General features: G+C 43.7%; 1 protein-coding gene across 15 annotated transcripts in view; it reads right to left on the bottom strand.

The window, feature by feature from the left end:
* LOC100652225 (ras GTPase-activating protein raskol) overlaps window positions 1–27,390 on the bottom strand; it is a 254,380-nt gene that overhangs the window by 122,880 nt on the left and 104,110 nt on the right. For 4 of the 15 annotated variants that reach the window (XM_048404028.1, XM_048404035.1, XM_048404027.1 and 1 more), the window contains 4 exons: window positions 21,260–21,301; window positions 18,623–18,809; window positions 8,174–8,290; window positions 2,271–2,339 (listed from right to left, as the gene is read on the bottom strand). In XM_048404028.1, the coding sequence (XP_048259985.1) occupies window positions 2,271–2,339; window positions 8,174–8,290; window positions 18,623–18,809; window positions 21,260–21,301 (415 nt within the window). Of the gene's footprint in view, window positions 1–2,270; window positions 2,340–8,173; window positions 8,291–12,224; window positions 12,509–18,622; window positions 18,810–21,259; window positions 21,302–27,390 lie in introns of those variants that run through there. The other 11 variants (XM_048404036.1, XM_048404030.1, XM_048404032.1 and 8 more) reach the window with 7 other exon arrangements.

Here is a 27,390-nt window from a genome sequence, read left to right as displayed (position 1 = left end):
ATTCCGCGGTTAACTGAAAGCAATTTGCTTGTACCTACATAGATTGTACGACCGTAGAAGACTCCTTCACCAGAGCGAAACCAGAGAAAAAGATATGCCGGTAATGAGCACTTTCTTTCCACCCAGTGTTCGACATTCGTGGATGCAGAAAGGTAAATTCGCTTAGGTAAAAAGGTAAAATGACACGGAATTAAGGGAAAATTATGCGGTTTGCGAGCAAATACTCGAAGAATGAAAATGCTCGATAACTTAATAATACTAAAGACAAATAAAAAGAAAAGAAGACAAAAAGTATAAAGGTAGAAAATTGTAGGAACATAGAGATTGAGCGTCGAAGGCGATTCATCGAAAAGGAGAGACACGAGTTCCTATTCGTTGCATGTCGAACGCGTGCGAGCGGAAACACGCTGGTCTGTTCATTTGCTTCTACAAACAGCAGCTGCGAGTAGAATCGCGGCCGCATATGCACGTATTTGAATAATTGAGCAACAGCCTTACGCAAATCAGTCGAACGTAAATGTGTTCTAACTAGTACAGGAATGAGAAACATCGATACCAGGGATTTCCGATTATCTAAACTAGACTCTACACCGATAGAAAGACAGACTAACGGGCAAAGAATATTTTTTATTCTTATTATTAGAATGCTATTTTTTTTTTTTTTTTTTGCTTTTTATTTTCTGAGCAAGAAAAGAAAAAATGAAGAAAAGGAGAGTGTGCCGAACATATCATAGTATAATATAATACAGTGTAGCATAGTACAGGGTGTGCACATATAGCAACCTATACAAGTCTTGGATTGTCATCAAGAAAGAAACGCTGAACCATCTATTTTAATGTGTTTATAGAAGGAATGCTGTGATTTTAACCGCTGTATAGAGGCAAATTGTAAAAGATGTCAGCTTTCTTTTTGCTTCAAATTCTAGAACCAGTTTCATTAGTTTGTAGCAATATAGGCATGTATACGTATGAACTTGAGACCGTGTTTTGAGACCGAGAAACAGAAAAGGCTCTTATTATTTCATAAACTCGACTGTTCGCACGTTAAAAGTCATAATTATTGGTCGTTAGGTAAACTATAAGACAGCATAAAATTATTGGTTCACTTGGGAAATAAATCGCTGCCTACGAAAACAAAAACTCGAGTTGAATTTGTCATTTGTCATTCGATGTATCACTCGATAAGTGCTAATTATAAATCTAACGATAAAATAAAGTTATTATAATTACAGCATCTAACTTATACTCGTATAAACATTTTACCACTGTTGAACATTCGCGAACATATTATTGTTATGTTTACTTTAATTATTTATTGCGTATTATAGTTTTGTTTATCTATCGTTTATTTAAGAATTAATAAGAATGATAATTCAGCTTTTGTTCACCGATACTAACTTAATTGCATAACATTTGTTGGGCTGCTTTTTCCACGGAACGATCACAGTGTCAAATCTTGGCGTGTAATTTTGTTTTGCCAATTTGTTATTTAATTTGCATGATATATGCTGTTAAGCGAAATTATCTATGACCTCGTTAAGCAACTATGCTGAAATAAATGGTAATTAATTACAATTAATACATGTCCTGATAAATGTATTTAATTATTGTCCAGGAGTCTGCAACTTAATACAAGTAGATAAAAGAGGTAATTCTGATAGCTTATGGAATAATGCATGCACATTTTTGCTTTCCTAGACAATGTTCAAGAAAATTTTCATTAAAAGAACAAATTTTCTGAAAATAGGTCGAAAGGAAAACGTGTCAACAAAGCATATAATACACAAATTTTATAGCTATTAACTTTGATCGAATCACCTACAAAATAGCGTAATAATAGCTATAAAGGTCGTGAAATTGCTGGATATACTTTCAAATATTTCATCGAGATATATTGTACCCACACCCGGGAAATGACAAATTGTACCCACAAGAATCTCGCGATGATTTTCCATCGTAATTGCGAACGAACCATCGATCGTCAAAGGATCACTTTGGCCAATTTTGTAAACTAGTACCCGAGAGAGAATTGCCATATGTGGCAGATCAGTTTTCAAGCCCAACATGTTTATAAATATAATTATAAAATGAAGCAAGGCATCTGTAAACCTTTGAATCTACCCGCGATTATCGAGAAAGTGCATCGACGCGTTCTCGCGGAACAATCATATCTATAGTTAGCGTTTGCATTCTCAGCTGGCTCAGCTGGTAATAAAATTTGCGATTAACGGTGATCGAGTGTGCGGCTAATGGGCTGCTCGTTTCTTTACCTTTGTCATCCTCCTTCGCCGCTAATTCTGGCGGAAATCCCCTTGGCAAGGACAAGGACTTTAACTCACCTGTAACAGAAGAAGACGTAAAATTACGGTTAAATACATTCGTTCTCTTCTACAAAACATCTTTTCTAAGATATTTCATACAAATTTTATAATTTTATATTTATGATGGAAATATCGGGAAAGCGAAAACTTCGGTGATAATAGAATTTAACGTACGTAGAATTAATCGATTATGTATCGTGTATCGTAAACGTTTTTCTCTCAGATTGTTAAATCGAAGTCAAGACCAGTGTTTTCGGAGTGCAATTAACCGAGTTAAATCGAGATTAAAAAGAAAACGAAATCTATAAATGTATACTGTAAACATTTTTATACAAGTAATTTTTAGAAGCTAATATATATTGTACGTGTTCATAATTGTAATACAATTCGTATAAAATTTGACGTATTGATAAACCTTCTATCGAATGCTAGATACTATTACGTAACATTTGTTATTGGTATTATTATAAATATAACGTAACATACATGCACAGAAAATTAGAGTTTACTACAAAGGGACAAACGAATTGTAAGTTACCAACCATGAAAATAAATTACAGGTCGCAACGTGTAATTCTAAACATCTACGTGATAAATTAAAGAAATCGATGTAACAGAGTAATCCGACATCTTTAACTCATATCGTTGATCTTAAATCATATCGATATTTATCGTAAAAACTTTCAAAGATGTTACCAAAGCAAAATATCAATTGGTAACTGGTGTGTCTGTCAACGACATTACACGTGCTCTTACGCGATTCGGAATAATCTCCTTTACACGTTCGTTTCGCAATTACCAACGATCGAGTTCTATTCGAGTCAATGATACGCCATGCACGATACAATCAATATCCAGTGATCGTTCGAGCGAGGGCAATCCTCTCCATCAAACTAATCTCGGCAACTCTCTGGCTGATCCAGGTATCGTCCGAAAAGTATTTGTATCGAACAAAAATTTCAAGAACGATGATCGAGTCGATCTGTTCGAAACATAGGTGTATAGCGTATACACGACGCGCACGATGCAAATGTATAAATGTATATGGTCGTGTGAACAACACAACGGCGAGAGGCCGGTGCAAGATTGTGCGAAACAATTAAGCTGCTTCGATGACCCTGATCTTTATCAGCTTGATCGTATAATCCGCGGTTTTCGTCGTGAACAATTAAGCAGCCGTCACCTCGAAACGCAAACCGAGGACGTTGTAATTGACGACCTCCGTTATTCTTTCGTTAACGATCGGAGGAAGAAGGAAAACAATATTCGTTGCATCATGGATTAATCGAATTGCTATCGTACAGGAATATCGGACAACTTTCCACTTACTCGTAGAACTCGCGCCATTGTAACATACATAATTAACACTGAATTCTGAAATACGAGGTTACCTCGCGGATTTTGTTACGTTAATTCGTCTTTCCTTCGTATCGGATGTCGTGTATGGTGGCAAGAAAGTGCAGTATTTTTTTTTTTTTTTTTTTTTTTTTTAAATAATACATACACTTTGGCGATTATAATCTACAAATAAGGAACAATACGCGTGTCGTAAATACTCGAGATTGATCGAAGCAGGCAAAATTAACAAATCACCGCGTCGAATATTTTATGTACACCGAATTCTGTTTTAAATAAAGGCTATATGTAGTTAACATAATTTGAATTTCTTTACAAAGGAAAACGTACTTACAAGAGGCAGCGATTAGTCTTACGATTGCCAAAAAGGAAACGTCTAATGGACGAGGCTCGTTTTCATAAACGTGCATAATACGACGACGACGTATGCCGTTAATTACATGAAATTCAATGCTTATTTGCCGGTGACGTCCGACACCAAAGGATAACCAGGTCGCCGTTAATTAATTCACCTTTGACTTTCGCTGTGTTTCGTCGAATCGCGCCTGCTGTGAAATTGATTTTCATTTCGTGGCATCGTTGTTTGCCGACCGACCAAATTGCTGTTTGTGATCCCCGATTGAATTTTTGAACGTTCGTGCAACAAATGTTTCAAATTGGACAGGTTTCTGACAGGTAAGTTGAAATTGCCATTGTTCCCAGAAACAACGAGATATTAGAATTAACGAAACGAATTAACAGCGTGTATACGGAATACTCGCTTTGGAAACCAAATACGTACGTACCTTCTTATTTAAACGCTATTTCACTAGTGGACCTTACAGTAGTAATTCATTTATTTCGCGTATCTTCTTAGACAACGAGAAAATGTATTATACAAGTTTTTGAACAATTTTGTGACAAATTATTCGCCGTTATCCACGCACGAATATCGCTATACTATAATTTCCAGCTCGTTGCGAAGCTTTCAACTTTTTCCACAAAACTGCGTACGAAGGTCCTTTCTACCGACCCGAACCAAGTTGATTATGGAATAAATATGGGTCGGTGCGTACGAGCTAAATGCTCGACGAAAAAGACTCGAAACCTTGTAAAAAGTGTGCACGTAAAAAATAGAAAATAGAATTGAACGATCTACGTTGCCTTTTATCGTTATTCCATCGAAATTGTTGCGGTTTGAAAAAAGGGAAATGCCTGCAATGGCTTAAATAATGACCGCACGATAGAAATATTCAAAGGGAACGATATCGCGGTGAAAAATATACGATATACTCTATAAAAGTCCGAATATCTATCTGTATATTTCTCGTTCAAAAATTCAACTGCCCTTTGCATCCAAAAGTTAACGATTCAAAACTTTCGATGCGCGCTAGCGTAGGTATATCTTTTTTTTTCTAAATTATCCAATACCGACGTTTATTGTAAAACCGGATAGCTGTATTTTTCTAGCGCGTTCAACATCCAACCAACTTTTGCATCCACCTAATAGAGACTAGAGGTAAAAGCTCGGAAAGAAAACTCGCATGTGATATTTTTCCACGGTAAAACGAGTAGAAGGAGCTCTCGGGTGAGAAAAGCGAACTTTTTGTCGCAGTTAAATCGGACATTAGCACGCGGCTCGGTCATTGTTTCGTGTTCCGAGCTCCGCATTTTTGCGTAACCAGGTGAAAGCTGTGTTCGACTCCTCCAATTTCCACGCGGCCGCTCCACTTCCTTCGACTTCCCGCGTTCACGCGCAATTTTTCTAGCCTATCGCGTACCTGTTGGCGCTTCAGTTCGCTTGACACTGCAAACGAAATATGTAATTCTCGTTACCCTGCCAAGACATTTGCGAATGTCTTGCCAGAATCGGCGATCTTCCAACAAGCTGTTCATTCTTCACGCTTTCTCGGGATACGCTAGATTTTATTAACGCGTGGAAGAAACGACGATTTTGCTTCTCGCTCGTTTCTTTTCTATCCTACAAAAACGTATTCCTTAAAATATATCTTTATCGTGTTCTCCAACGATTAAACAGACAAAATTTGCGTCGCATCGTCTTCGGACTAGAATCTAAAGATACCAAACTATGGAAAAATAATACTTCACGTGACGACGACGTTATATCTCTTTATACGTTATATATCTCAACGATGTTCTAAATACATAAATATATGTAAATAAATTTATAAATTTATTTATTTATCTACAAACGTTTCTATAATTAGTTCCACGAAACTTTGAATATATAATACTACGCGAAGCATATTTCCACGACCGCAAAAATCGAAGTAAAACTATCAAAGGAATAACGTTTTACAGTCTGAATGAAATAGTAGCGACAATCTGAATGAATAATTAGAGTGGAAAAAGGAATGTTGAAAAGGCAAGGAAGATAATAAGAGCGAACGCGGAGAACTGCACGAAATGTAAACGGCTATCAACACAAATAACTTTTGCTAGTATCGTATCTTCACGCATATGCATACTAAGAGATACGAAAAATGGGTCAACGATAACTCGTAACGACATAGTTCTCGACGAAAGAAATGACACTTAAAAGTATTTAAAATAGCGAAACGTTTAACCTCATAATCCGATCGAATTTCTCATAGGTTTTGACAAACTTGGACCTTTCAATTCTTACATGCATATGTAAATACATATACGAAAAAGGGGTAAGTATATGTGTATATCACTCGTAATATATACTGATTTTTTGTAAGATTGTTCGCATCGGCCACAAGCGGAAGCCACAAAGTAGAAACGGCACGAGTAGAGAAATTTTTGTGATGTTACTAATTTTTTTTTTTTTCGATACATACGTAGAGATTTCGTGCGTCTCCTTCGGTACTTACCTATTCTGTTTCTGGAGGAAAAAACGTATTTGTACTAATAATTCTTGAAACAATAAAGCGACGTACAGAACATATCGCGTTTTTATAGTCGCCACAATCCGGCAAATTGACGGAAGAGTCAGAGGAGGGTTAATAGCAGAAGATCGTGCACGAGCCGAACATCGAGCCGCACGTTGCTAACGCCCCGTTCAAGATAGATTATCCCCAGCTACTAGAAACCAGGCCAACGATAAGCTCTCTACATCGTCGGGGACTCGGTCAAAAAGGAATCCATGGAAAAGCTATTTGTCGGGTATTACGTAAAAATGTCAGGAAACCAAGGTTGTTCGACATCGACGTCGCATCGGTAGCTAAAATTCGAAACGGTGAGGAATATGGGTCGGTCGACGTGCGAGTGGAATACGAATGCCAGGGCCGAGAGAAATTCCTTTTGCCGTCGCGTGGAAATCCGGATTCCAGGGAAGTTTCTTACTTCCTGGAACGGCTCGGTTCGCTCCGTATTGCGGTTCCGTTGCGCCAGTTTCCGCCAATCGAGAATGGAGAAACGTAAAAATATCGCTGGCCCGTCTCCAAGCGCGCGCGTATCTTCTCGCGTAAACAGACGAAAAACTGTTTCCACACGCTGCATGCACCAAGGAAACCGGGAAAGAAACACACGCGCACATCGGTTCTCTCTTTGTCCCTTTTTCCTTCTCTTTTCTCGTTCGAAGCCGTTTTCTTTCTGTTCCACTCGAGACGAAACGTTCGAAGAAGATAAGATTAGGAGCACGGGTAAGCCGAAGGTAGAGGAGAATCAGACGTCGAAGGATTTTCGTTCTATCGATTTTTCGGAGCTTTCATCGAGTTTGAAACCCGACGTGGAAGTCGTTTGGAACCCGGCGAGGAAGTAGGTCGACACGTTGTTCGCCGATTTCAGGAACAAGTTCTTTTAGATTTGGAAGGAGCAAAGTGTATCGTGGAAGGATGGTTTTATAGGGGGAGTTATTTGGTGACGATACGCTCTGGTTGGTTTCTCAAATAGATTACCAGGATGTGCGGTAAATTTCTATCGAAAATACAGCGAATAATTTGGAAATCTTAAAACGACGAATACAGCTGGAAACGATGGAATAGAAAATACGTTCATGCTCGATCGTGTACATTTTTTACGATACCACGATATCCATTTATCGATGTTATTTAACATTCGTTCGATGCTCGACTACTATTTTAGGAGCTATTTCAATTTTCCTACGTTCCAAGTACAATAATAATCAGATGCAAAATGAGTATCCTTCGCTACAGCATGCTTCTTGTAACTTAATTATACGATTAACTATATCATTCAACTTTATGCAGATACAGCCAACGTTCGATTCTCCAACGCTCGTATTACGCGCAATTAAGAAACGCACTAAGAAAAAGGAACATACGTGGAACGAAAGAATCGTATTTGAAATCGTGTCGGACGATATTTTAAACAAATCGCAGGATTTAACGCGATCAAAACATCTTCGCGTCGAACGAAGAATTAATAAAAGATACGCACATCGTAACAAGGAATTAGGAGGATCGTATGAAAAAGATGCAAGTTGTCGAATCTATCGATACCCTAGTATCGTACTTACAATTAAAAAAATAAAGAAAGAGAAAAGCTAATGTTCTGAATGTCCCACTTACACTCCACGATAAGACGATTGGAATCGTGTTCGCTTAACGAGGACAATTCGGGATCCAAAGTATGTCTCTGTTGTAACCCTCTTCTTGGAAGGGTGGATACCCTTCTTAGCAATAGCGCTATATAAACATCACAATCATTTCAACACAATTACATTTATAGCGTAATTAGATCGATTAAATTAAGCGAAATTTCGAAAAGAACCCAAAGGAACGCAGAAGAACGTTTACTTGCGCGAAATAAGACAAAGAGAAGGATACAGATACACGAAAGAAAAGCTGCGATGAAAGATTAGCGTGACATTTGCGAAATAAGAATAGGGCAACGAAATAGAATCAAGCTGAAAGTTCCAAGCAAAAATTATGTACAGTTATGTTAGAAATTACACGGATTGGCAACATAATAAGTAACGAGTATTTTAAGAGTAACGATTATTTTGTACATATCGACGTAAACACTTTGACCAGCTTTCACCGACTTTGTTCAGTTCGCCGTTTTTACAGAAGACAAACAATCTTTATCTTCGGTCGCAAAAATTTTTCGCCTAATTCGCATCGAGTTCCATTCGCGCGAACAACGCTGACGTTCGTTCAAAGTGAGAGCCGCTGTAACTGCGAGAGATAAAAGAGCCGCGAAACACGGAAACACGCGTCCGTAAGCCTATCTTGTTCGCGGTGCGCGCATCGTAGATGCAGCTGCAGTATACACAGGCGATCAAAGCGTCTAACGTCTGAACGTACGTTCGTTCGTTTGCGCTAGTAAACTCGATTCGATAGAATTCGCGCTCGTTCTCATCGCGTTACAGTTATTTCGTTCTGTATGGCGCGCTATGAGAAACAGATTCGAGTTTTGTGAACGGGTTCCTTTGCTCCTCTGTCGAGTCTCCGTAAGCGCTTTCGGAAACGCGCTGTGCCTTTTATCGCCCATCTTGTAGCGTCGATATCCCTTCTAATTAATAAAGAAGACAGCACGCCAAACGTGCCTAAACACCTTACGATTCGTTCGCTCCTGACACGAGCTAACTCGAGATATTACGTTCCTAGGCTTTCGTCGGTCGACGAGCGATAAAACTTTCTTCCGCGATCCAGTTTCCGTTTATTCCAACAACTTTCAACGCTTCGAAACTAATAACCGCGTATTCCGGATAAGAGGCGGGCGAGGAATAGAGAGAAACAGGTCGATCGATGAAACTTGGTCGGTTCCTTTCGCCTCCAGACTAAGAACGTCTCGCGAAGGATAATTGATATACTTCGTTAAGATATAAATTAGTTAGCAGGCTCTTTAGACGTTCGTGAAATAGACTTACGTATAAATCATATTGCAAGTTTGCGCCCTACATTACGTACGCGCCACTGTGACAAATTATGCGATAGAGCGTGAGAACGGTTAATAGAAAACTGCTAATAAAGCTGGTTCGGAAGGAGCAGTAAGTGGGGAGAGCAGAGAAGGAAGGAGCAAAGGCGTGGCACGTAATGAGAAAAGGCCATCAGCGAGGTAACTACGATGCATTTGCTGCGTGTAGCGTTGGGATATTCACGCTGGCCGTACAAGGAGGTTGAGTCATGCGACAACGTAGGAGGAGCAAAGGATGCACCTAACCCAACGTCCGATAAGACGATACCTCCCTCCTCCGTTTTCCTCCTTTTTTCTTCAAAATCAATGGCATCGATAGTTCGACCAGCCAGAAATAATCGACTACTTCTGACGTTCCTTCGTCTCTCGCGACTTATCGCCACTGTAGAAATCTAATATTATTCGGCCTATTTGAACGACTCGTTCGAGTTACCAATATCGGTACAGAGGATCGACCGTAGCCGCGGATCGCACGGCCCGTCCCTTAAAATCGATCTATATCGATACGCAACTAAAACTTTTGCCAGCTCTTCGAGGCTTGTCCTTTGTACGATCGCGCCGAATCGAATTGGTCCGCGGAGCAATTAGTCCGGTTGAAAGCCGTGCACCGTGGCGGCAGCTAATCGAGTTCGAGGCGAGCAAGCCGTGGCGTTGTAGTCGCGATTAAGCAGGAATATACATACCCCGGTGGTTAAGTTATACCCCGTGTAACCGAAGCAAAGCAGCGTCAGATCGTGTTACCGCCAGCATTGTCTCCTTGAGTTACCAAAGCACCGACCACCGCGTTCTAACCTCGTCCTTTTATTCTTCTTCCCCCTTTCGACCTTGCGCAAAAACGCTCTGGAACTCGATCTTCCGATGCCGGGACGATCAGCGAACAGCAACCGAACAACAACTCGGTAAATCGAAGCTAGACTTTGCGTATTCGAGATCGGACGAAACTCTGCATTTCCGAGGAATTTGCCGCGTTAAGACACAAATTTGACAACGGCGTCGAGAGACGAAACGTTTTGTCGACGGTATTCGGAATTTATCGGCGAAACGGATGCAAACGCATCTGTCGATAGAGAGACGAACGAACGCCAATCCCCTCGAGCGCTAACTCGGACAGCGATTTCACCGCGGGAACGCAACCGACAGTGATTTTTAATTAAACGTACGGACGTTTCAATTAAGATCCTCCGGTGTCGGCGCTTCCCTCTATCACCCCCTGTCGCGCTTCCAGCCACTCTCCGTTCCATCGTTTCTCGTCTCCGTTCAACGAGCACGCCCTTCGATCGCTGTTTCTCGCCTTCGCGATCCGCCTTTCCACTCTCGTACGATGTTTCGGCAGATGTCGCCAGATCCTCGTTCACCCCTTTCTTTTCGCACCCTCCGCTCTTTCCTCTGCTCTTCTCAGCGATTGCAACAAGTTGTATCGTCGATCGTAAAAGTTGTATCGTCGCTTAAACGTCGACAATTTTGTCAACCGATTAAATTAACGGCGATTTCTATCTTTAGATCGATCGAGTTAGAGGACGTAACGCGCGATACCGCCGAAACCGAGTAATCCACGAAAAGAAATACATACGCGTCTGAAACAATTCCAATTAAACATAATCTAAATACTCTGCTACGCAACGGGAGATTCATCGATAGCGAAGCTTTACGTCGTTACGAATCGCCGATTTCATGCTAAATTACGAAGCGAAGTGATGCGCGTGAAAACACACACATACACACGTACGATTTCTTTAGGAAATAGCCTGCAGCATTTAACGACGCGAGACCAACAGGTTGCGGTTTCCATTTCCGCAAAAATACCGAATCATACTTGCCGTTTTCCACGATTAACGATCATATCCCGTAATTGGCAATCGCTACAGCCACATAGAAACATTTTCATCGCGTATACGATATAAAGGTTAAGCGCAAAAGCGGAGGGAAGCCGGAAAATCGCGTAGAGAAAGCTGAAACGAAAGGAAGCGAAGAAAAATGCATAAAACGGTACAGGAAACATCGATAAACGTGGTATAACAACGTTCGAAGCATCTATCGACCGCATCATCGACGTTATTATTTGGAAAACCGATAGTTTCATTTTCAAACTAACTGGTATTTTATCTGACCAGGGTAGTTGAAATTTTACGATTCTAACTATAACGTGCTTATTTCGTTGGTGCTAAACATCGACGAAATGATTTTTCTAGCTATTTATATGGTTTCGTAACGCGGCTTGAAAACCGAAAATATTTTCAGATACGCAATGCGAGTCTGATATTTCTTCGTATCCTGTCTTGCGTAAATACGATGTGTCAACGAAAAGCCTGAACGTAAAAGCGGAAATGTGATTCATTTGAGTTTATATCAGTAAAAACATAAGAACATTGACATTTATTTTTCGTAGTTTTATTCACAACGTTATGACGAATTCTACTTGAAGGAAGCTTTAATAATATTTTCTCTCTACCAGTCTAGTCTAGACTAGTCTCTCGAATTCAAGGATTTCGATGATCGTTCGAGAGATGCGTACGTATCGAAGGTAACGCGAATTTAAGGCGAGCGTTCCGACTACATAAACGTTAACCGACCATCGAGAAATCAAAGCGTTTCGCGACTATTCAAGCTCCGATATACTCGTGGTTGACGCAGATGCCACGCGTTAGAAATAGGAAGCCAAGCGAGACAAGAAAGAAAGCATAGCACGGTCCCATCACTTACAAACGCTACCCGCGTCGCTCTCTTCCTTGCCACTGAGATCCAAGTGGTTTTTCCTCTTGCGACGCACTATAGAATTCCACACCTTCTTACGGCTCATCGCGAACATCAATTACCAATCGACTTATCGTCACAGAGCCACGAGGCGAGGCAACGGTACGCAACGAACGCGATTCTTCCTGACCGATTTTCCAATAGGATCGCGTGTCCCGGCAAACTAGGTTAATCGACGCTTTCGCCCGATAACGAAGCATCCGTTATCGACGCGTCATTATCGACTAACAATTAGCAATGACATCGTCGGAGGATCGTCAACCTGTTCGACTCGTTTCAACCGAAAAACACTTTGCGATCGTACGACGTTGAAAAACGAGTCCCGTTTAGACAGGAAAACTAAGAAAAGTGCACTTCGCGATCGCGATTACGTTCAAACTACTCGTTCGTGTCGTCTCGCTTGTACGAAACTACGAATCCACTGGAAGAGACCTCATCGGGCCGCGCACTGGTACATGGTAGTAGATGGTAAGTAGTTCGAGGCGAACCATCGCGTCGCATCGGATCGGACTGTGATCAGCGAATCAGCGAGTATTTCGCTGCTTCCCAACGCAATTAGGCGATCCGTGGACTCGTGACAGCTCCATAATTAGTTCGCAGTTCGCCTTGGACCAGGGTTGCTCCCGTTCGATTCACCAAGCACGGTCAGCTCGAACGACACAGACGGACAGAGAGACGAACGCGAGTACCAGGTTGGCAGCGACGAGCTGCAGCCGATCGACCGGACAACCAACAACGAACGAAACGGAAGCGGTCACGGGAAGAAGCGGCGGATTTTTATCCGCGAGTGCGATTTCGCGAACGAGCGAGCGACCATCGTTTGCCGACACGAACGCGATTCTATCGTCGCGAGGCAAACGCACGAGGACGAGAGCAGCGGCGGCACTTTTATCGCATCCGCCGCGAACAGCTCTTTCCACGCGGAGGAACCGACCGCGCGTTAACCTTCCGCCGCCAATCGGCTGCTGCGGAATCGAGGACGGTGGGGACACGACTCCAGGAAAATCGAGCGAAACGTCGCGACGATTTTACCGAGTGCCCTGGAAAACCGCGCTCTTACGCAGGTTCTCTTAGGCAGGTTCGCTAGCGTAAAAGATGGCTGGGGCGTTTCTTTCGAAAGAACGTCGGATGTCGTCGGTTTTCTTCGGTTGGGATAAATATGCTTTTCCTTCCTATCGAAATAATATCTTACATTTTAATATTTTGCAAGCAGGCTATCGGTATCGGCAAAGTTATCGCTGTAAAAGAGCAAGCTATCTCACGGTCTGGAATCTCGAAATTCGATACGACCGATATGCTATGGAGCCGACCGGCCGGTTCGCTAAAATTAGTTTCGTCGAAGAATATTAGTGACCAATTCTATTTCGATTTCACTTCGCAACACCAAAAGTTATCGGCTAAAACGGTCGAATATCGCGTCATAATCGCGCAACCGCATCCTAGATGGGACATCGGCTTGGAACACCCGTTTCGCCGCTATCGTGTCTTTCTCGCGCGGACAATTAAATCGCGAAGGGCGGGCAGAGGCGGACTACCGTCCACGTTGGTGAATCTGTGTCTTGGGATAGACCGGTCGAGGATATGCGGTTGTCGGTGGCGATAAGAGTGGCCCGCCTGGCGGTAAGTTGTTTTTCCAAAATAAACGAACGGATCGAACTGAGCGTGAAGCGAATCATCGTCGGTGGATCGTTGTGAACTCGCGAACTCGTCCAATAGAACAAAGAAGACTGCGCGTACTATTTATCCATTCTCCGATACGCAAAGTTGCCGATAGATTTTTTATTCTTATAGCTTTCGCGTTTCGTTGCGATCAAAATTATCGAAACGATACAACTATGGCAAAGTATCGTGGTAGATGTACTCGTACGATTAACAGCGACCACTCCGTAACCGATCGTATCGTAGGTATGTCTATGGGATTTGCGTAAACGGGTATAATTTACACGAATTAACGCGATGTAATATTCGCGAAATGAAAATTCGATTAGACACGCGCACGTATAGTAAACGATACGGTCGGCTGGGCTTAACGGTTAAACGGAGTTTAGGGAAAAAGTTTCGGCGAGCTCGTTAATTCGGACGATACTTGGCACGAGTAAGTACGATTCGCCGTCTTTTCCACGTTACGGCAAAGAACGGCGGTAGCAATTAACGAGTCTCTGTACAGGTATAAAATTGCACTTGACGAACAATAGGGAAATTAGGGTCGCTGGTGTAAACGAGGCGAAGTAACGCGTCGTCGAGGACTTTGTTTCTACGGTGTATCAAGAGCAAACTAGAAAGCACTTTCCAATGTTATTTTACGTTACACGATGTAAACGTATTCCGAGCAACCGAACCCTTATACTCGTCAAAATTATACCTGTTATCTCGTTCACAGATCGAACGACCATTGCACCTTCGTCCGTTCCTATCGGTATCGAGAGGCTACTAAAGCATTCGACCCGTACAATTTCTCACGATACGAGAAAAGGCCTCGACTTTCGAGCGACGCGACGTTCGGACGTTCGCGTCTAAAGAAACACGGTGGCTTCGATTACAGCCGTCTTGCTCGTACCATCCTCTTCGATTCGGATCGTTGAAAACTCGAGGAAGCGTCGTTGGTCGCGAGGTTCGCGCTCGCCCTACTCCGGTACATACTACGCGGCGTATATACGTGGCGAGCATACGAATCGCTCGATCAGCTCGCCAACAAACCTCTAATCGCCGTTCTTTTCGAATAACGGTTCTCCACCGGTTTCTACGAATTTCGTTCTTCCTATGAAAGATCTAGCGACTAGCCCGCGATCGCCGTTTCGTTCCTAGAGAGATTAGCAGTTTGCCGGTGTTTGTTATTTATTGGCATCGCTAGATACGGCGACGAAAAATTCAAGAGTTGGACCGTAAGCGTTTGCGAGAAGACGCGATCGCAAAACGACGAAAAAGAGGGTCGCGGGGCGCTTTCGTTACATAACCGAGCAGAGACACGCTCTAGACTATAGAGGATCGTTGTGCAGGCGGCAATCACGACGATGTTGCAATCGCGAAGATCCATTCGCGACCGTGCATTTACGTGGGTGGAAAACGCGTGTGCGTTGATGCATGCAACGCGGACGCGCCTCGGACCAGCGCGCCGACACGAAGAAACCTAACCGTACAGAGGCTATACGCCGCTATAGGACGACTCTTCCGGTGCGAAGGCATATCCGGTGCCTGGGACAATACCTGAACGATGATCGCGAGTGACAACTCTTTCGACCGATTATCGGACGCCGTTCTTTCGATACCCTTTTTTATCCAACAGACTCGTTTGTCCGTCTTTCTCTCTCTCTCGATCTCCTTGAATTTAACAATTTTGAAATTATACGTACCAACTATCGCCGATATAGTCGATAATTGGTCGTAGTGGCTGACGCGATTTTAAACGCCAGGAGGCAAGGTAGACGGAAATGTAATAAATTCGAGCTTTTAAAACGCAACAGTAAAATTACCAGGTGCTATTATTTACGTAATCGGTTGGACGTACGTGTTTTTCCTGATTGAAAACGAGCGACATCGAGTTTTCAGGCGAAACGGTACGTACGTTGGCATCGGTCGCGCGTTTATCCAGCCTGCGATCTCGACGTGGTATTACGTTTAAATTAATAATCCCCGTTGCGTCGCGTGATTGCCGTCACTCGGAAACGCGTCCGTTACACGCGTGTTATTACGGGCGGCGTGCAATTTCAATAATAATTATAATCACGCGCGTAGTTCAGCGAGACGAGGAGGGCAACGGACAAAAAGGAATAGATGGAAAGAGAAAGAAACGCGTTTGCCCAAAGAAACTTGCATCCTCCGTGCCCTCTCTCTTCGTACCGGTGACTCGAACATCGGCCATCCAGTTAAAAACCTGCTGAAATTCTTATTTCCTACGATTATATTTGATATATCGTTACTTTTACGAGGCTACGCTGAATATACGGGGGGTAGTCACGAAGGTCACTCGAAATCACCGCTCCGATTCACATCAACATGGTTATTTGCGAAGGTAAACGAGTGTTCGTCTAAGGCTAAGGCAATCGATATCCTGGTCTTCTTTTTTTTTTATCAAAAAGTCTCGTAACGCATTTTCTGTTCTTTTTTTCTTTCTTTCTTTCTTTTTTTTTTTTTTTTTTTTTTTTTTACGAAATAGACGGTTTTCCTCAATCGAGAAAGATTACAGGAAAAAGGTTATACGTGTAATATGATTCACGCACACGCAATGGTGACTAACGTTTTCCTCTTAACGCCGGTATTATTTTCTAAATTTTCCTCAAACGCTTTAGTCCGATGTAAAAAGCAACCTGAACGTTTCTAAAAGTTATCTCTTTCGTCCGCCAGGAGAATCGTTGCGTCGACTTCTTCAGAAATCGTACCAGAAACGAACGTTAACGACTCTTGGTTGATATTTGCAATCTCTTAAGGACACGCTTCCAAGTTGCAAAGTCTCACCTCGATAAATCCAAACCGTGGTAACTTTTACGTAACCGCGCAGCTTCTACGATTCTGATCTTACAAGCTCGTAATCTCAAAGAATTTAATACGCTTTGGAAGATGGATGAAAACGTTGAACGAGAATCTTACGAGCGAGTCGAGTTAACTTGAATTTTTGTTTACCGCTTCTTAAGTCGTTCTTAAGTCGAATTCGCCTTTCACTGTTTCCAACGAGACAGCATTATCGCGCGTTATCAACCGCGAAACGACCGATATCTCGGAGAAAGTTACGCGGAGGTAAAGGAACAAAGGGAACGGTCGACGTTCGGGAAATACGGGAAAGAAATCCAGTTCCTGACAGGCAACTAGGAGAACCCGGCGTAAATCCGCGCGATATCAGCCATCGAGGCGACAAAGCAGCCTTCGAGAACTCGCCAACAACCATCCGCGGGTATCGCGCTGTAAGATCGGCAGATCTAAACTCTCTCTTTTCTCTTTCCTCGAAATAGAATCGACTATGCGTCACAGGCAAGTTCACGGAGAATTCGTGCAACGAACGGTCTAAAATTCATCGGAATTCTTGGGAAAAAGTTGCTCGATCGAGTTCCTCGGCGCGTTAAATCAGCGCGAACCAGACAGCGCGGAGGCAACGCGGAGAATAAAAGAGCGCTTTCGATTCTGAAAGTAACGTCGTCCGAAGGATAGAACGATAAATGGCGAAAAATTCCTATTCGCCTATGATATTCAAAGTTTCTCGAAGATGACGAAGAAGGCGACGAGGCTCTGTTCGAAGTTAGTAGACTATCCTTGATTATTTGCGATTCGATTTGTTGAAATTGCGATCAAATTGCGTAGAGATTTAACGGATATGTTTGTCATAATTTTAAGTAAAATACCGATGGAACAGGAAGAGAAGTTGGCTATTGTTGTAGTTGTTGGCCTAGTAGGATACTGTAACGCGCGTTGTATGGCATGCAGTTGCATCGCAGTACTCGCAGCCTCGCAGTTCGATAATGCAGCCTGTCGATAACGCAGAACTTCTGCGCTGCGACCTACGTTACCATCTAGCGATACAGGTCGATAACAAACGCGTCGAAACTATTCGACGATATAACGCGTAATGATTCTCGTTCGACGGTTAAGCGCGTAGAAACAAATAGAACTATGCCGCGCCTTTAAGTAAAAATCGGGAATAAAACGGCTAGAGTTTACCAACAGTTGTCCAAAATACAAAACCGCGAATATTCCACCGTCCTAAAGCTTCGCCGTCTTGTCTCTTCCATTTACGCGATCCTTGGAACGCCACGCTAATTGCCGGCCATTAAAAATCGAACGCGAAGCCAACGCGAGTGGGAAGGCTTCTTCGTCGGTGCGCTTTCAACGAGAGGCTCGACGCACTCGGGGAATTGCACCTGTCGAACAATGTCCGCTCGTTACGAGCACAACGTACGCGCGTTTGTCAGCAAAAGCAACGACCGTCCGAGACAAAGCGCGATTAATACCACGTGGTCTTGATTTCGTACACCGTGGTATCGGTCGCGAGATAAAGCATCGACGCTGCAGGGGAGTCGCGCGCGATTTCCAACCCGAGGAAAAACACAAACGCTTCCGTGTTCTCGTTATGCAACGCGGAACGCGATAACCCTTTCTGATCGCTTATTAAGCGCGAAATCATTAAACGCGCAGCCGGCCAAGATTCTGCTTCTATGGGAAATTGCGTGGCGAATGAACCGATCCCAAAGTCGCGATCCTTGTCGTTATTACGAGTTACGATCGTCTAACTTTGATATTATAACATGTAAATGTCAAAGAGAGAGAGAGAGTGTCAAAGTAATTATATCTTCGTAAAAATACTATGTATAAGTCGCCGCTTAAACCGAGATCGATCTTGAGCGTACGTTTCATAGACTCACCTATTGGTGACGCGGTGTTGGCTTCCCTCAGGCTCACCGTTTCTGGTTCGACCGCCGCTTCGTCTTCTTCGATCAATGGTGGCGGTGGTGCCAACGGTCGTGATTCGTAACCCCAATGCTGTCGAAAAGCACGTGCGCCCCCGTCCAATCGAACACGTGGTAACTCGACGAACATCGCGTCTCCCAACTGAGAACAAAATTGTCCATACCGTAGTATTGTGATTTTAATATCGCTGGTATGTTATTAACGATTCGATTATCGATATTACTCGTGACTTAGAAGGATTGATCAACGAAAGCGGAGAAAGAGTAGGTTTGAGAGAACGTTGTTTGTCTTCGTCGTCGCTGACGAATTTTCCATGCTGAAATGGCAATGATTCGTTAACGAGAGAACAGACGATTGCAGGTATTCGTTATTACGAAACTGGTTTTCTTGTAGTTGGAAAATAAGTGACAAGACGCATCGACGCGTGCCGTGCATAGACATGGAATCTTTATTTCGTTTTAACGATACCTGTCGTACGACCACACGAACTTTTCAACAGATACAAACGATAATTTACGCTTCTGCTAAACTATTTCGCGAATACCTGAGGTCAGGTATACATACATACAAGGTATACAAATACAAGAGGTCAGTGCGATGCGATAATTTCGGTACGGTTCGCGACACTCACGTAGCCCCGAATCACGTCCATTTCGGCGCAACCGGAGCAACTCGACGAGACGACCGCGTTCAGTCGATCCTATCAGCGTCACGGTTCGTGTCATCGAACTAGCAGAAGAATTAGCCCCGACTAGCGGTTGTCTCTCGGCGTGGAAGCGATTTCGATGGAAAGAAGAGGTCTCGTTTGCCGAGAAAAAGGAGCTGCCGGTTCGCGACTCGCGACAAGCTCAACAACGACTGTACCGTGTTCGGTTTGTCTTAAAATACCGTAGATTGACCTGACACGACACGCTGACGTCACTAATTAGAGCTCGTTGAACGCGGTGTGCGGCGCGTGAAATCCAGAGTTCGTCTCTCTCTTTTCTCTCTCGACGCGATTCGTTTCTCGTTGGAAACAGAGGTGGAAACGAACGAACGAATCGATCGAAAACAGAGATCGAAGATGGGAAATTATTAATTTCCATTTGTTTCCTCGTTGCCCACGTTGTACGCCGTTATTTGCCAATTATCATCCCCTAACGAATTTCTCGCCGCACGCACGTCCCACGAAATGAACGTTTTGCGAGGATCAGACCGCTTGGCTTTGGGCGAAACGATGCGACAACGATAGGCGCGTGCGTTACGAATACGGTTTTGCAGCCTTCGCAGCAGCGGCTAAAACGAATAATATTTCGTTGGTGCGAGGATCGAAGTTTGGCGATTCGTGTTTTTAGAACGCAAAGTTTCTTCTCCCGGGTTTCCAAGTATCGCACGAAATCCCTGTTCCTACGATACAGAAACCTCCTACCGTTTCGCTAGTCTTAGAAAGTATAGCTACTTCTAACCTTTCACCGAACATTCCGACAACAAGACGGTTAAGGAAGGAGGAGCACGCGTCCGCGATCGATCGCGGTCGAACGAGCCGTGAATGCGGTCGCGGTCGTATCGCGTTAACTGTAATTACCAAGCAGACGCGAACGAACGCGTCCAATTACACGAATCCGGTATTGGTTTTGGGCATTGGCGTATATAACAATCCGCCATCCCGCCAATCGGTACTTGCATTCTTCTTCCACGACGTTCGATTCCTGGCCTGCCAGGGAATACGTGACCCCGTTTTCCATTGGAGCAACGGCGCTCCACGCTAATTCCACGAACGTCTCTATCGTCGAGAAAATCGCACCTCTGCCATTGCCGTATCGCGAATCGAAGAGAAACTGGCGATACGGCTGCCTATACGAACTACGTGCATGGCAAGCAAATAATTTCCCAACGACGAACTTCACAGGCAATGACGCGACCTGCGGCGACGAGGATCGTCGCCGACAAAATTGCATTAGGTGGAGAAACGCGGGGACTCGAAGAGACTCGAAGAGAGTCAAAGGGACGAAAGGTAGCCAGTCGTTTCGGTAAATTCGTAGCAACAACATCCTTCGACGGACAACGAAAGAAACGAACGGAAAAGAGCACGCAGGCCCTTTGCCCGCTAATTCCTTTATCGTTTGTCCATCTGTGTCTTTTACGTGTCATCCTGGCTCGAGAAAACAATTAGTCGCGAACCTTTGTACCGCGAATTCGATCTTTAGCAACGAAAAATTAAGAGAACATGGGTTTAAGGTTTTGTCCAAGTTTTACGCCTCGCGTTCCAGTACGATATAACAATTTTCAAACGAATCGATCCCGTCGAGATATCATTGCCTCTGCGATATAATCGAATTCTGTATGCTTTTCAAATTATTATCTTTACCTTTTCGGTTATCGAAGTAACGCGAAATTAAAACCATCTCGGCTGTTCCGTTCTCTTGTCACGTCTGACGTTCAACTATTCTAAATTTATAAACGCTAGGCTTCGGTGTGAAAAATACAACAGGAAAATGTGCAAATTACGCAAACACACAGGGATAAAAGAAAACGAGACACGATGTCGTCGGAACGGAAGCATATCAGAGGGACAAACACAACGTTCGAAGGCACACTGATAGAGAACAAACCTTGTTGCGAGACTTGAACATACAGGCGGTCCCGGCGAACAGCTGCGTCCAAGGAAACAGACAAATTAGTTACTAATTGCGCTTGTTTAATTTCGTCGACAGATCCAGACTGATTCGGGAATCCTTCCGGATTCGACGGTAAATTTCATTGCTAAACCGATACGCGATTTTCGAATGTTGCGAGTTTTGCGTATTTAAAAATACGCAGTTTGTTCGACGCGTACCATACGATAGAATAAAATATTAAGAGCGAGACGCGGATCGTTTGTTTAAATGCATGGATTGAAACGTACGCGTGTGTACGTATGTACACATATAGAAACGTAAACATAATATCGATAACAATCCAAGTATTATCGTTTGGAGAATTTTTTACAACTACCTCGTACGTCGGATCGATGAACGATAAAAGCTACTTTCACTTATCACCGTACGTACGTTATCCTATGTATGCAAAACGTGCAATTCGGTATCGCGAAATCGTACGTAAATTAGGATCGGAATATTTATTCGCTGAATATTTTTGTCCATTTGAAACGTTAAATCGATCGATTCCGTCTCGAGCGTTACACAGGTGCTTGGCTTTTCCTTCGTTACAAAGTTGGGGAGAAAGTCTCGAGGATATACCCATCGACGACTCTATTTTACAAATATAAAAAGTCCAGTCTACGTCGCACGAAGATCATCGTTCCGCTTTTCTTGTCCGAGGTTAGCTTTTCTGCGACAGAAATTCTTTTATACGACGGACAAATACGCCGTACACGTGGTCACGTGGGAAGGAAGCGGAGCGTAATTAATCGGCCGCTGACGAGGACAATTAACGTTCCGAGTCGAGGGCCAAATTAAGATACTACCATCTTACTATCGTCGTAATTCGAGGTATCCCGGTGCTCGTTTTAAATCCCGATTGATAACTCGACCGTCCCCGAGGAAAGACGGAACGCGGAGACGCGACGCACGCCACGATTCTAGAATCGATACCCGGCAACGAGCGCCAGGAAGCGGTTTAACCACACGTTTAAAGAGGTTCCCTTCTGAAACCTGGTACGTATAACGCGTCGAGACCGAGTCTGGTTTAACATTTTGCTCCGCCAACGCGATTACGCGATTGGAACGAACGAGAAAACCAACGGAGGGTATTTTATACGTTACGCGCGTTACGTTAACGACTCGGACCAGCGCTTCTCATCTTTCTTCCCATTATCGCCCTATTTCTACCATGATCGAATAAACCGTTCCTCGCGTTTCCATAAAGAGCGATCTTTGATAGATTCTCGAAAGAGATATTTGTAGCGCGGAAAACGTTCTACGAATCTGCAATCTTTTCTTCGTATACGTATCGACGATTTTGTGTACTTCGCGAACGCGAAAGCGTTCCATATAAATCGGAAAAAGGATCGAGAAATCGCCAACCACCATCGGAGTCAAGCTGGAAAAACCAACGTGCGCGATCTTCTCGCGATCTCGGACTCGATTTGCTTTCCGTTCGATCCCTCGCGCTCGTCTCGGTTCGACCTTTGTGTACGCGTCTGTCCGTGAGCAGCACCGTGGCTACCTAATTCGATCCACACGATCGACCCGTTCCGATCCGACCGATCCGATTACGTCCGTGAGTACGCGTTACTATCTTCCGTCGATAATCGATCCGTCAGTAACGCTGCAATCGATTCACGTGCCGCGAGTCTGTCCGTGATAACGGAACACGTACACGCCGCCTTTTCCACATGCGCGAATATTCCTTATTCCTCTATCGCAGCCCCGTTCGAGCGTGAACCGTTTCGTTCGAACGTGTAAACTCGACGTCGATGAAACCAGACGCTCTTCGCAGCTTCGTTTCAGGCTCTTTTGTGATCGATACTGTGGCCAACAGCGTATAATAATTTCCATAGAACGGACGCTGAAGTTGAAAATAAAGAGACTGCCGATTCAGTGCAGTTTCGTTAAACCAAAGAGAAAGTTAAAGATGTCTCGAGGATGAAGCAAACGCTTCACATAATAATAAGACGAATCTATTCGTGCATTTAAAATATCGATAGAATGATGTCGCGTTCTTTCATATACATACATACATATATATATCGTCTATGATTAAAATTGTTATTTACACCACCAAAATCACTCGAAGGATTTTATATTCCAAACTAAATAATGAAATAGTTCTTCGAGACGTCGAAACGAAAATCTGGAAACGAACGCGTCGACGTCTTCGACAACTTTTGCGCGACAGTTTACCTACGTGGAAATCTGCAATCTCGTCACGAGATATCAAAGGCCGACGCAGACGTAACTCGTATCGGTTCGACGTAATCTACAGAATGCTTTTTTTCATAAAAAAAAAAGAAAGAAAAAGGAAAAAGAAAAAAAGGACGAAGCACGAAGGGAGGCTGAACGAAATTGCAGGCTATACGAACGTATCTGCCTCGAATCGATACGAGTAATACCGTACGGGGTTCTCGACTTCTGCATTTGTTTCAAGATGTTGCCGAAGGCGTACAGAAGCAGAAGAATCTTACGAATGCTCGATATAAATATACCGGTGGGTCGCGGAATAAAGATGCAAATTTCTCGAACCGGATAAAAAAGTTATTCCGATAAAAGTTTTTTTTACGTGTCAATCATCTTATACGGTGTATAAAGTTTATCGGCAAGATAATACTGCTTCGAAAATACGAGAGAAAGTTTGTTTCTTGGGTGGCGAATAAGATAAACGTCTATCACGGGAACCGGTAAGGAGATGGTCGAGTCTGAACTATAGGTAGTACTCGTTTAACGGCGTAGCGCGCGTGGACAAAGTGAAAATTTCCAGTAGAGCTGCTTTGCGCGTTTACAGCAAGTAGCCGAGCGCACCGCGGATAAGTTCATGGAAAAGAGAGGTTTCGAGAGCGATACGGGCTGACGATTAGGGGTTGAGACGAGAGAAGCAAAGCACGAATCTCTAACGAGGCACTGCTCGAAGAGCTGCTCAGGGAGCCGGAGCAACTGGTGAATTTCTAGCTCGTGTCGTCCCTCGAACGAAGCCAATAACGTTGCCATTGTATCGGATTATACGATAAAGGTGTAACTTTGATGGGGAATCTCGGCTATGCGACTCTCGACGAGCACAAATTCCGACTCCGCCCGGGAATCGATAGACGTGCTCGTCGATTACCTTCCCAAACTTCCTCGGTCATCCATGATCGTCGATAATGCTTATTGAGTATCGAGGAAAACCTAATTTTCTTTTTCGTTTAACCTAATGCTATAATTATCCTTGTTATATAAAGCTTCGAACGATGTTAAACTACGCCTGATCTAACGCTATTTGGGTACTCTGCGATGAAAAGAGATCGTTCTTCCACAGGATCATTCTTCCACAATCGCCGCGAAGAAAGAACGATCCGAGGTATCTAGAGAAACCTTACGCTAGCGGTGCGTTAACGATCGATAAATCCACCGATTTCCATTGCTAAAGAACCGTCGCTCGAAAGCGACAATTGCTACATTTCCAGCACCTTAAAATACGACGTCGTTAAATGTACTCGTTTCCTTCAATTACGGGCCGTGGTAATCGTCGCATTTGTCCGCGGACTGTCCGTGTCCTTAATAACGGGGCAAAAAGGAGGACGTTTCGGTCGAAAGGTTAAGCAACGCGTTGAATGTCTCCGAACGAACAATGAATTTCAATTTCACGTTGTTATAACTTTGTCCAACCTATTCTTCTATCTTTCCCCTTCTTCGTCATTATCTTTCTCTTCGTCATCTTCGACTTACGTCGTCGTCGTCGTCGTCGTCGTCGAATAAACGAACCAACGAACTCTCGAGGTCAAGAGGTTTGTTCGCCGCTGGGCATTTACTGAAATCCGCGCGGACCGAAATTAGTTCGGTTAAAAGAAGCGCTTTCTTCGCCATCCACAATCCACGAGACGAGACGTTCTTTCAGAAAAAGGGAGAGAAAGAAAGCTCCTACTTTCGTTCTTTGTCGGTGCCGCGGATTCGTCGGAATCACTTTGCGACGGCGATAATTCGGGAGAACGACCAGCGTAAAAATAATTTAGCCTTAAACGCGTGTACCTATCGCGCAACATGTACCTTCAAAACGATCGAGAAAGGAATGAAAAGTGTCTAATATTTTTAATCTCAGACCTGCGTAAATACAACGTGCCAAAGTATCAACGAACAAGCCTTCGTATAAATAATCAGCTCGCGTGAAAACTACGACGCTGGCCGTGCAATACACCGTGGAGGAATATTTCCATTTCGCGAACATCCGCTTTCTTTCGTAAGAGAGTAAAATGGAAGAAAAAACTTATCAAAGAGGACGACGAAGTCTCGCGCCGTTTCATTGACTCGATAACGCGCCGCCTGTTTATTTTACCCTCCCGCGTCGCCGATCGTCCAACCTAACCCCATATAAATGCACCCTTCTGCCTCAACTATCTCTCTACGCAACTCAAACCCTCGTCTTTCGAGCTCCATGGAACGCCACGATCTTTCAAACTTTCACGATCGTCAGGGAGTTTGGCCGTTGAGCAGCGCGTTTCGTTGAATGGCGCGGTTGCCATTAAGTTGCACGAAGGAACAAGTCTGCCAAGGGTTGCCGAATGTGTATCGGGCGCTGGCTAGCAATTCCACCGATAGTTCCTTTCACCTGGACAAATATAGAAGCCGATGTCGGAGAAATTTGGCAATATTCACAGGGATACGCTTTAGTTCGCGCTTTGTTTGGAATCTCTACTTTTCTTGAAATTTGAAAGACACGCGAGTCCAAGAGAAAGGTAGAAAAAGGGTATCGAGGGAAAATTGAGAAACGTTTGCAAACGTTTACCTTCGCAGAGAGTCGAGGAAGATTCTCGAATCCGCGAAGTAACCCGCTTCCACGCTTCTCAAGAGCGATTCGAGTAGCAAAAGGGGTCGAAAGGTTGGCGAAAAGGTGAAGCCGATTTATCCTCTGGCTGAAACCGGCTTCCTCCGAATTCACGTTGGATTCCCTTTACGATCGACCGAAAGAAGGATAGGTCCTATCTCTAGCACCCTGAGTCACCGCGAAAGAGACTAACAAGAAGAGGCAAGAGACGAAAAAGAAGGGGTTCTTGTGCGTGTGTGCACGCCCTACACTCTCAAACACCGCAAGACTCGTCCTCACCTTCCAAAAAAGGGAATATCGACTGACGACTGTCGGGGATAAGGGTCGACAGGGACGCGGACGAACAGGCAGACTTTCAGCCCTTTGGATAAGATGGACGAGCCACATAGACTAACTCGGTCGAATTTCGAATTTCGAATCCTTCGGTTCGACCCGAGTCATCTCGCTTTCGGTAGTTGTTACGTTTTCGTGCGATAAGCGGAATAAAAAGTCCCCAGATTGATCGGTTTGTTTAAATAGAAGACAAACTGCATAAAGCTCGTTCAGAGTGCTAGTAAAATTGTTTCTTTTTTTTTTCTTTTTTTTTTTAAAGGGAACTTTTGTATTACCTATACCGTAAGTTACAATTGTAGCTTACAGACCTGGCCCACCAAACAAGAAATAAAAACAAACAACAGGAGAGGAGGAGAAAGATAAAGTCGCAAAGACACGATTCGCTCGTTATCTAGAGTAGTCAGTATATACAGCTTCGTTCGATTCGAAGCAATCTTTTCAGAAGTTAAATTGCCCGTCAAAGATTCAACGTACTTTCTTAACCAAACGGTAAAGCGTAGAACCGGGCACTCGCATCCTCGTACGCACAATATCGAGGAAAAAGAGAGAGGGAGGAAGGGAGGGGGAAGAGAAAGAGAGAGAGTCGCTGAATCAAAGGCACTCGGACAAAGACGGATAAAGAGCAAACTGCGAAGGAGGGAGAACGAGATAGCAAGATTTAATCACACCAGTCGTATTCCCCTCACGTCTTGAAAGGGACACGTTCGCAAAGCCAGACAGGAGAAGGAGGAAGGAAGGAAGGAAGGAAGGAAGGAAGGAAGAAAAGGAGGGTGGAAACTCGCAGGACGGGGGATACGATTTAATACAGAGACCCATTCGTTCACCCCTGGGGAACGATTCCAATGGAGAAGGTTGCATTTTTTACTCGCGTGCCGTTTGTCTTGTACGTGACGAGTATGAACATGAACGCATCAAATTCAAAGAATTCAAACCCGGAAAGGAGAGGCACGCGCGG

This window comes from Bombus terrestris, chromosome 3, assembly GCF_910591885.1.
Source record: "Bombus terrestris chromosome 3, iyBomTerr1.2, whole genome shotgun sequence".
Taxonomy (NCBI): Eukaryota; Metazoa; Arthropoda; class Insecta; order Hymenoptera; family Apidae; genus Bombus; species Bombus terrestris.
Note: the sequence above shows the minus strand (reverse complement) of the source record. Positions and strands in the feature narration are given on the sequence as shown.